The sequence below is a fragment of the Cariama cristata genome, unplaced genomic scaffold, assembly GCF_000690535.1.
Source record: "Cariama cristata isolate BGI_N322 unplaced genomic scaffold, ASM69053v1 scaffold40098, whole genome shotgun sequence".
In the NCBI taxonomy this organism is placed as follows: Eukaryota; Metazoa; Chordata; class Aves; order Cariamiformes; family Cariamidae; genus Cariama; species Cariama cristata.
In genome coordinates this window covers 5,662-16,505 of record NW_009633616.1, presented here as the reverse complement: position 1 = coordinate 16,505, position 10,844 = coordinate 5,662, and the positions used below count along the sequence as shown (strand labels likewise).

General features: G+C 38.8%; 1 protein-coding gene across 1 annotated transcript in view; it reads left to right on the top strand.

The window, feature by feature from the left end:
* PTPN11 (protein tyrosine phosphatase, non-receptor type 11) overlaps positions 1-6,952 on the top strand; it is a gene marked incomplete at its 5' end in the record, with an annotated part of 22,097 nt that extends 15,145 nt beyond the window's left edge. Inside the window, 5 exons of the mRNA XM_009706823.1 lie at positions 631-698; positions 1,356-1,507; positions 5,195-5,307; positions 5,534-5,635; positions 6,656-6,952. Of these exons, the coding sequence (XP_009705125.1) occupies positions 631-698; positions 1,356-1,507; positions 5,195-5,307; positions 5,534-5,603 (403 nt within the window). The remainder of the gene's footprint in view (positions 1-630; positions 699-1,355; positions 1,508-5,194; positions 5,308-5,533; positions 5,636-6,655) is intronic.
* Positions 6,953-10,844: the final 3,892 nt, after the last annotated feature.

The window sequence follows — 10,844 nt, the reverse complement described above, 5'->3', positions numbered from 1 at the left end:
GTTATGCCTGGTAATTTTTGTGGGATTTTTTTTTTTTTTTTTTTTTTTTTGTGAGGGGGACTGAAAACTTCAAAAGACAACTTTCCCCGAGAACTGCTCAGGCTTTCATCTGTCAAGGTGTTTGTGCTTTCTGTTTTGCAAAATGATGCATTGTAGATAGGTGTCAAATCGTTACCTTCGAAGCAGGCTGTCTTTCAGAGTGTGTGTGTCTGTATGAATAAGAATTTCTGATGTATGAGAAGGTGGTACCAGTCTTGGCTAGATACGTTTCAGGTGCAGGATCATGCAAATTCTGGTATCCCATCCCACCTCCTGTGAGTGCTGTCTCCTCAGTCTTGGCTTATAATCATAAGGCAAGGAATTGTTAGATCTGACCTTGTAGGTTTTCTTCTGATTCAAGGCCGTTAATAAATGCTGAGGTACAGAAGTGCTGTTATGACTTTCGTCTCTTCCATGTTAAGTCAATTAAGTCTCTAGTTACTTTTGGCTGGGTGGCTTGGTTTGACTCTGGGTATAGTTTGGAAGTCTATTGTCTCTCAATGTTAAACTCTTACTTGGACTGGTGTTCTGGTGTCTATTCAGAAAGAGCAAAACAATTAACCTTTTTTTTTTCCCCTTCTCTCTTTACAGTGCTGGGATTGGGCGAACGGGAACTTTCATTGTGATTGATATTCTTATTGACATAATCAGAGAAAAAGGTAGGTTCCCCCAACACTTTTATTTTCCTGTGGGACATTGACAGAGACATCAAAGTAAAACAACAGGAGTGTTGATAGTATAGAGGATTCTAGCAATGCTACAAACTAGGCGTGTGTGTTTGGCATAGAAGAGGCTTGCTCATTCCTCTTGACTTAGCTGGAATCAAAGTGCTGAAACCCTGCTCCAGTTCAGCATAATGAAAACTTCCAGCTGAGGATTAGCCAGGAGTACTAAGTGGTTTGTATTATTTATTTTTCTATTTTTCTTTTAAAATCATTTATGAGTATGTGGCTGTCAATGTACTCATGTACACTGAATTCGAGTAACTTGTTTTCTGAGAATGGTATTGTATTTATGTATAAACTACCATAAACACTCACTCAGTGTGTACGTTGAGCTAGGTTGCATTTTACGTTGTCTTGGAACAGTGTGGAGTGATGCAGTGTTCTCCCCCAGGACAGCTTTCGACATTATGCTATGGTTCTACAGATCTGTGTATTAGTAGTCAAGGACGAATCCTCTGTGTTAAATGTTAGCAATCTTGCTTATTGCAAGGTTATTCAACTACAGTGTGTTCTGCTGGAAGATGAGACCAATCTCTCCTTCAAAGGCAAAGTTTATTTTACTGTTCTTAACATAATGCTGATTTTCCCTAGGTGTGGACTGTGATATTGATGTTCCAAAGACCATTCAGATGGTGAGATCACAACGGTCAGGAATGGTTCAGACAGAAGCACAGTACAGATTTATTTACATGGCAGTACAGCACTACATTGAAACGCTACAGCGCAGAATTGAAGAGGAGCAGGTATATTTGTCCTAAATATAAAATGTTACATAGGAATACATTGTCATTTGAACAGGGAGCAGAGTTGCTTGTTTACTGCCTCTGACTTTTGGAGGCATGACTGCTGACTGTATAGCCATTGCATCGTGAAAAGGCTGGGTCTATAACCTCTTAACCCTGTTCAGAGAAGTTAAGCATAATGAATTGAAATATAAGCTAAGAATTACTTAAACTATTAGGTGGAATTAGAAAACTGTAAAATAAAACCAGTGTGTTTGGCCACTGGTAGAGGAAGAAAATCAGCAGTGTGAGAGGTTTCTCCATATGACTGCAGCTAGTGCTGGTTTACCTTCCATGAAAATGCTTGCATGTATGGGATCTTGTCCTCCCTGTCCCCAGTCCCTGCACCCCAGATCTCAAATTCCTTTAATATTATCTAGTTTTCTGTGCAAGAAGAGTAAAATATAGGGCTGTGTTAATTAATACAGAACCTTGTGCTCTGAGTTTTTAAAGAGATTTCAAATCTGCTAACTGTATGTCTAAAGGTTGATGATCAAATTCAAATGCTAGTCACTCTAATTCCAATTTTGGAGCCTTAAAGTACCTGTTTATTTGTAAGAAGTAAGTATGTTGGACTGAAAGACTAAAGAATGACTGTGGTGATCTTGCAGTATGGTGTCCAACACAAAGCAGGTAGAGGATTGATTTGGTGTGGTAGGATGAGAAGAGTTTTGGAATATGTGGTGACAACCACAAGACCTTCACCTCGCTCTGTGTTTAAGTACTTCATTGCACTCAAATTCTACAGTCTTTTACAGAAGTTACCTCAGTTTGTAGTGAAAAACTGACATTATGCTCACTGTTGCTTTCATTCTCTGCCTTAACCTCTGGTCATCTGAGATTTTTATCTTTGTTTCAGAATTTCAGTATCTTTCCTTCTGCAGCTGCCTTCCTGCTCAGAAGGAGATAAACCCACACAACTGATCAGACAGATGTGGGGAGCTGCGTGGTTAGCGTGGTGCCAGGTGTGAGATGTAATCCCTGTTTAGAGATGGAGTGTGCCAGCTCAGGCTTGACACTCTTGTGTGGTTTCTGGCTGCTTTGGAGCGTGGTAGAGCTTATTTTGTATTTGCCTACGTGATGTAGATGCACTGTTCAGCCGAGAGGATAGAGACTTTGTTCCTCTCCCCAGGACAGCTGTTGTGTGCTCTGACGGTGATTAGACACAAAGTGAAGAAGAAGAAATCCCTCAGGTGTACTTTTTTCCCTGGCTTTGTTGTCTCACTTCACCTTAGAGCTGCCTCATATCTCTGTGTGTGCAATTATGCAAGCCTTGTATCCTCAGCTTTTGGAATATGGTCTCTTTCTGCTGCTGCCATTTACAAAGTAGATCTGTAACTCTCTCTTGATCCTTGTAACGGGTTTTGAATAGTATTTTGATATTGAATGGGGCAGTGTGTTTCTCCTATAGTGATGAGGCTCAGTTAGGTGTGTTTCATCCTCTATGCCATTACTAGCTCAGAAGGCACAGGTATAAAAGTTTAAGAAACTGGAAATAGAACATTGCTTTACTTCAGGAGGTCTTGACCTATAACTAGGGCTATAGGAATGAAACAGTATAGAGTATCTCAGACAAAAGCAAAGCTTTGTGGTGACTATAGGAACTAATGTCCTGAAAAAAACACGGTGAATCTGAGAATGCCCTGAAGTATGTTTTGATAGAGCAAAAAAAAATTGGCTGAGTAGTAGAATACTATGCATAATGCTTGAATTGCACCCCAATAAGATAGTTTGGGAATGAGATGCTCTGTTTTGAGAAACTTTAACCTCTGGAACCTTCTTCTCTATGTTTGCTTTAATTGCAGTTGCAAACAGTGAAAGTTGGAAAGAAAGCCTGGTGAAGTTAATTAGGGCACCTTTATAGGAAACAAGACGAGGTCGTGCTCCCTGTCTGCTTTCCCATCTGGATGAACACAAGCCAGCTCTGATAAGAAATTAGGTAGTCACATTAGCTAGCCTGCTGTCATGCAGGACTTAGAACCAACTGGACTGAAGAAGTGGATATGCGAACAGCTGTATCTGTTCACACAGATATGCCTGCTTTTTGTTTGTATTCAGGAAAAAATTTTCCTGCTCTACTAGCATTCCCTCTTGCATTGCAATGCCAAGAGGCTCAAGATTTCATAGAGTTAAGTGTTGTGTTAAATATTGCCTGTCTTCTTACAAGTGTAGAAGAAAAGCAAAGTGAATTTGTTTTAGTTTGGGGTTGGTTTTGTTTTGTTTTGGTTTTCCTGTGGAAATGTGTATATTCTCTTACATCTAGGAAACAAGTAGTTCTTACCACATTTCTATTATACTGAATTGGAAAGGATAATTATAGTGAATTAAGTGGAAAGAAGAGAAGCCAGATATCTACTTTTTCTTGGCTTGTTTTATCTGTTTCAGTCGGCTTAAGTAATAAAAAACTGACTGGTTATTTTTAAATTGCCTTTCCTGTACAGTACATCTGTAACTTGAACTGCTATTCATCACACAGTTTCGGGGCGGGGGCACAGAAATCAAGCCCTGGCTTTGGGCTTCAGAATATTATTGGCAGGTGAAGGGGTTGTAGCCATGACTCTATAGAATGCAGCAGAGTTTGAACCTTTGCATTTTGTTTAACTCTTATTTTTAGCATTAACCTTCCAGGTAATTGATCTGGACTGGTAGTCTATTTGAGAGTTATTTGTCGGAAGTAAGTAGGAGACTGAGAGGAGAGTAGTTCAGTAAAATAACAGAACAAGTTGAGCAAGTTTTGAGCAAGTCTAATAAGACCATCTTGGAAAAACTTCAACCTACATCGCTATACAGAGCGTTCTTAATGGAAACTCAGCAGCCAGAACTCCCCAGAGGCTCTGACAACCTGTGTTGTGAGATTTGATTCAGGCCAGTTATTTAGTACTTGTTTGAGCATTTAACAAAGCCCCACAAAACAAAACCCACAAAGAAACCCCAACTTCCCCTCTGCCCCTGCAAAACCCAGTACCCTGTAAAACTTTAACATGAGGCTTTAATTTATGTGTAGATTTCAGCGTATGCATGTGTTGTGAATGTTTGTCTTGAAAAGGAAGAAAGCCATATCCCCTTTCTTTCGTAGTGTAGCTTTGCTTGCTGGAGCCTTCAGTATCTTTAGATGAATGCCAGCACAATTGGCTACAGCTTGTAACATATGCTACAGAATACAAATAACAGCTTGGGTTCTTTTTATATCAAACCTAATAGGCTAAGATGTTATTTTATTAGAGATCTTGCAAACAATGTTGTTACTCATTTGGCCACATCTCCAAGCTGGAAATAAGGTCAGTGGGAAGCCCACTGACTGGTACAGTGTATTAAAGAATGAAGTGTGGTTTCTTCTGCCAAGTAAGATGAAGATTGCGTACAAGTGTTGGTTCATAAGGTTGGTATATTCTGCTGGAGATGGTGGTGGAAAGGGGAATATTGGGAAGTGAGGCTTTTCAGGTCTTTTAATCAATAGCTAAAGCTAACCTTTAGGCCTTAACCATGTTGTGAGTGTTATCTACAGAATTGAGGGCTCTCCTCCTCGTAGACAAACCTTTCTTCTAAAAACATGTGTGGTTAGTTACATGTGTAATTTCTGCACTGCTTCAATGATTGTTTTCTATTAGTAATTCAAAACCTGGCTTTTTGTTGTCTTTTGCTTCACAGAAGAGTAAGAGAAAAGGTCATGAATACACAAACATTAAATATTCTTTATCGGACCAGACAAGTGGGGATCAGAGCCCTCTTCCACCCTGTACCCCAACCCCAACATGTCCAGAGTAAGTTTGCTTCTGTTGTTAGTGTGTAGGTTTTGAACTGTACTAACTAATCTTCAGGGACCTCAAATGAGAATAGGGCAGATTCTGTGACAACTCAGACTGTTGTCTTGTACTTTGCTCCTAAAATAAATTGAGCAAAATGAATTGTCATTGAATTATATTGTGTGTACAGGTACGATTTTCTCAAACTAGATTCTTCGGAATGTAAATATTTGTTTCATTTCAGAATGAGAGAAGATAGTGCTAGAGTATATGAAAATGTGGGGCTGATGCAGCAGCAGAAAAGTTTCAGATGAGAAGCTGTACAGAAACTTCCATGCAAAGCCAGGTATGTATGTTCAGGAGTGAATGTGCGTATCCAGCCTGAGAAAGTGTACACAAAACTGACCTATGAGAAGAACTATAGGACTTTCTAATGCTCCAAGTGCATGTAATCTGTCCCCCTTAGGGCATTTAAGTTCCAGAAGCTAATTTTGATTGTTGCATCTGTGTCTACCCTTTCAAAACAAAGTGGAATATTAGTTTGGTAGTTTGGCCTTTGTTCTCATGTCCTCACTCACCAGTGACATAAGTTGGAAGTCTTTGTTATTCAGGAGACTGAAATTCTGCATGCTAGCAAAAGATGAGTAGCAACTACAGTTTGAACTTTCCATGTCTTCTAAAAGTCATCTTCGCTCCTGGTTGATGATAAGGATTTGTGTGCATCTAAATTAATCTCATGCTCAGCCTCATAAAAGATATGATGAGCAAAGTTACTGCTGTGCCTGCATGATGTGAGCAGTTGGTGTAGTATTGTTGTCATACTAGTAAAAATTAAATCCTTGCTTTTGCAGGGAGAGAAATCTGTAGATTCTTTTTGTTATATTTTAAATATCTTTTATAATCTGGTTCTTGCAATCAGACAACTGAATATCTCTGTATATAGGTTATTAGCTAATAAATTTATATCTGATACTTTAGTAATGGGCTGTGAATACAGCAAAGGAATACTTTTGAATTTAAAGTGTCTTTAGTCATTAACTTCTTTTAGATTCTAATCTAAAGCCTTTTGTCATCTTTTCCCCTGTGTTTTTAAAGACCTCAGAAATCCTATTTTCCCTTTTCCATTTGGTAACTGTAAATGCGTTTCATCCATTTAGTCCAGGGACCTTCTCTAAGTTTGTATACAATCTCATCTTCTACTGCCAAAGTACCATGCAGTTTATAAGCAAGGTTTGAGACTTTTGGTGGAGTTTAAGGCTTTCTTGAGTCAAAATTGAGCAATCCTGTATAATGTCAGAATAAGAAATAATTGCTGGGTTTTTTTTCCTAAATAATGATTTTATTTTTGTTTCCCTTCCTTTCCCAGAAATGAATATGGTTTTTAAAAAGGTCAAGAAAGCGATGGAAGAAGCTTCACATGAACGGTGAACTCTGAGGGCTTGGTACCTTTTTATTTACAGTTTTAATCCTTCAACAGTAGGCAAAACTTAAGACCATCTAAAGATTGTTTATATCTCTTCTCTCCAATACCTGATTTACCATTGCTCATTTTCCAAATAAAAGGAACTCCTTTCTACAATGTAGACAACTACTTTGTAGAGTCAGTTTTGAATCCCGCAAACTGTTGGACTGTCATCCATTTGTTTTTTAAATAGTATTTTTGTTTCACAGTATGGCTAGTAGTTGGGGTTTTTTCCATATTTGAGCAGTTGTGGGATTTTTTTTTTTTTTTGGGGGGGTGGTGGTGGGAGAGCAATGATATGAATAAATCCGTTACACTAATGTAAAATACTGATGGGAACAATACTTGATTGTTTGAAAACAGTGGATCACCAGCGTGAATAGAATCAGCTACGTGACAAAATTAGTCCTAATACATTTCAAACTCAGACTGAGTTTCATAGCGGTGAGCAGTTATTGATATGAAGGTGCTTTTTGTGATAACTGGTAGCTTTGATTACGACTTAGCTGAGTGGCTGGATGGGCTATTTTTGGGTAATTATGCAAGATAGCCTTTACATCAAACAACATTTATTTTACGTGATCTCTACCCAAAATAGAAATTTACTGTATCTCTCAAAAGACACGGTGGCCTAGCGGTCTGTGAGGACACTGTCTATGTTAATTTGTCTGTGTTCATCTATTAAGCAAGAGATTTAACATGTAGAGTTAAGGTATTTTAAAAAGTTGCATGATGGCACCTTGACAGCATATTAAAAACAGTGACAGAAGTAACCCAGTGTGCAGGCTGTTACCTTAGTATAAGGTAACCCTCTTCCCCTTCTGCTGGGGAGGTGGAAGCTGTTTTGAGCCTTCTGGTTTTTTAGTAAGGCCTTATACTAGTGTAAATTTCTAAATTAAAGTTGTGTGGGGAAAGCAGTGCATGGAAGCTAGCTATCCACTAAAATTGCCTTAGTTGAAAAGGGCAGCATGGGCAGCAAGGCCAGCAGGCTTGTTCTGGTTCATTTCATCAGGCAGGAGTTTATTACCGTTCTACCTGAAGTGCCTTGCAGAGCTGCATTGAATTTGCTGTCCCTATTCGATTAAAAATCCCGTTCATCTGAAACCACTTTGGACTGTTGTCAATGAGACAAAGTCCTCTTCGAGAGACTCTAGAACGAAGAACTGCTGTTAGGATGCCAGTTAATTGGGTTTCTTCACTTTGTTGGCTCTGCCCAATTATCTGGACCAGAAGCTCCCCTTGAAGCCATTAGCAGCTGCATGTGTGCATTAAAGGCAGAATCGGTCCCTAGGAGTGGGTACCGGTGGTGTCTTACCGACATCTTTTCCCCATGTTTCTGGGGAAGTTCTGTGACTTGCGTGGTGTTAAGGATTTATTGTGATTTTCGTACAGCAGGTGCAGATGGCGAACACTGCATTAAATTGCTGTATGCAAGGGTGCAGGGCCAATGGAATTGCGTTATTGGCCTTACTAGTGAAATTATGCTAAAGCCTGGAGTGTAATTAATGCAGCTTTGTGAAAGGTGAAGTGGGAGATTACATTACCTTTTCCTGAGAGTGCTTTGCAAAATCAAATATTTGAACACTTTGAATGGAATGAAGGTGCTTCTTTAATGTTAAGCAGAATTTTGTTACTTTGCCTATTTTCCTTTTTGTCTTTTGAGGCTTTGGGTTTTTTTTTCTTTTTTGGAACTCCTGTCACCAGCATACCATATAATACATGTTCTAATGTCATAGCCTTATACTCTAGTCACAAATACTTGTGCCCTTTCTAGACCTAAAATTTCTAGTCATGATGAGAGAGACATCTATTCATTCAGTAGTGAGATACCAATTCTACGTCACCTGCTTCCTCTCCTGTCCCTATTTACAGCTTCATCCTTGGGATCAGTTATAAGTGTTGGTATTTGTATAGAACAATTGACAGCAATTAAATATTTGTCTAAAACTTTGTGCAGAGTTAGACAAATTCTACACTTCATACATTATAGCAAGGTGGAATGCACATTCAGGTTTGGAGCCATTCTGCACCAGACTGAAAAGTCAGGGGAAAAGTCAAGAGCAATGAGAGAAGGGTCCTGAATGAATCTGAACTCTGTTATGAACTCACTTAATGTGATGTGTCTTAAAAGATTGACCTGTATAAGCAGTGATCAGTTACGTGGCCAACATAAAGTTGCCTCTTATGACCTCATTTTAGCTGTTCAGAGCCTGCCGCTGTAGGATTTCACCCCCCCTCCCCCACACACCCCCTTTTTTTTCTTGGATCCAGGGAATTCTTACTGCAGAATGTGTATTAATCCTGGGGAGCACATGGTGGAAGAATGTCAATGAGGGGGGAACAGAATCTGAAAGATTGTGAATAAATACTCCTCTCTTAACTGGAGTGTTAGGCCCTGCTGAATACCAAAGGGGAGACCTTGCAAAATAAAATCTGTCTGCCTTTCATGCACCAGCAAGAGAGGGATGATTCTTAAAGCATTTTTAAAATAATTTTAAACAATGGCTGGGGTTTATGACAGATGTAGCAAGAAAGAGAAATGTCCTTTGGTTCAGGGGAGATAAGTGACTGTGGGTTTCATGTATTTCTAGTGAGTTTTTAGAGAATAAAATTTAAGTATTGATTTACAAGTTTTTGCTGTATCAATGGAATGGAAAAGGGATGCAGTTCTGAAGTGTTCTGTTGTAGAAGACTTTATACCACAAGGGAAACTTCAACCCAACTCCTAAGGCACAATAATTTATGCCAGCATGAATTTGCTGCAGACTTCATTTACTGAATGTTTTTTAGCATACACTTTAATTCCAGCTAACTGTTGTTAGGACTGATTGGTTCTCCTATTAATCCTGACCAAACTTTACTTTTTCCTCTTAAGATAAATGTTTGAAACATGATTAACTTGGATATGGCTAACGAAGTTATAAAACCTGTTTCCTTTTTTGTTGTAGGGATGAGAAAAATCACAGCTGGTACTAGGATGTGTTGTCAGGTTTTGATTTTCTACCCGTAATTTCATTATTTCAAATTAATTTTTAATTTCTCCCTTTTAAATAGTGAAACATAATTAATAATTTCAAGCCTGTTTATTTATGACATTATTGTGATTTTTTTTTTTTTATTACAGTACTAAAGACTAATGAAAAAGGATCCTCTTATTAGGTGGAGTAGACCTTGCATTTATTTTTTTCCTGCAATGTATGAAGTATTGTACCAGAGTATTGAATGAAATGTAATATTTTATTGAAAAAATTTCTATCCTTTAAAAGGAATACATTTAGGATGTCATCAATTTGATGTGAATCATGTAAATGTTGATAATGCGCTGTTTATTATACATCTAGTGTTTCAAAAGACTCACTTATTGCCTTTTGCCCACATACATTCTGTAGACCTTTTACAATTGTCAAAATGTGACATTAAAATAATAGTTCATGTATAGAAATATTGGTGGTTGTCCATTGTTTTCTGTGCTGGTATTTATGGGTCTTAGTTCAGCTGCTCTGCTAGCTGCATTGTGATTTTTATTGCTGCAAAGCTATATTATCAGAAATAAAAGCATATCTGTAAACACTAGAACTTCAAAAAAAGGGGGAAAAAAAGAAATGAAAAAAAAAACCAAAAAAGAAATAAAAATCATTTTCTTAAGATGGTTTGTCAGTTACTCTGTTCTCAGCTTGAGTCAGGAAAGATGGCGTTGTATGGGCCCGAATCTTCAAGTCTAGATCACGATGTTTCCGAGTTGTGTTGCCGAGCCCCCTACGGGATGAGATGCTGTTGAAGCGAGCAGCTGTCCTTCCCGAGAGCCAGTGGAGCAAAACTCTTACTAAATATGATGTATATGAGCTTTTATCTTTGTGTTCCTACCATCTGCTGCCAGCTGGCTGCCCTGTGGGAGGTTCTCCGTGCTGCCCAGGTACTGCCTCTCCAGTTAGCCTTTGATGGCTCTTGTCCTGGGAGTCCTGCCCTTGTGCTCCTGCCATGGTCAGGTGTCCCTGCTGCCTCCTGCTTTCTCTTTCCTGCTCCACCTTCAGCTAATTCACCTTCATTGATTCTTTCCTGATTTTTGAACTTGGTGTGGAACATGCTCAAAACT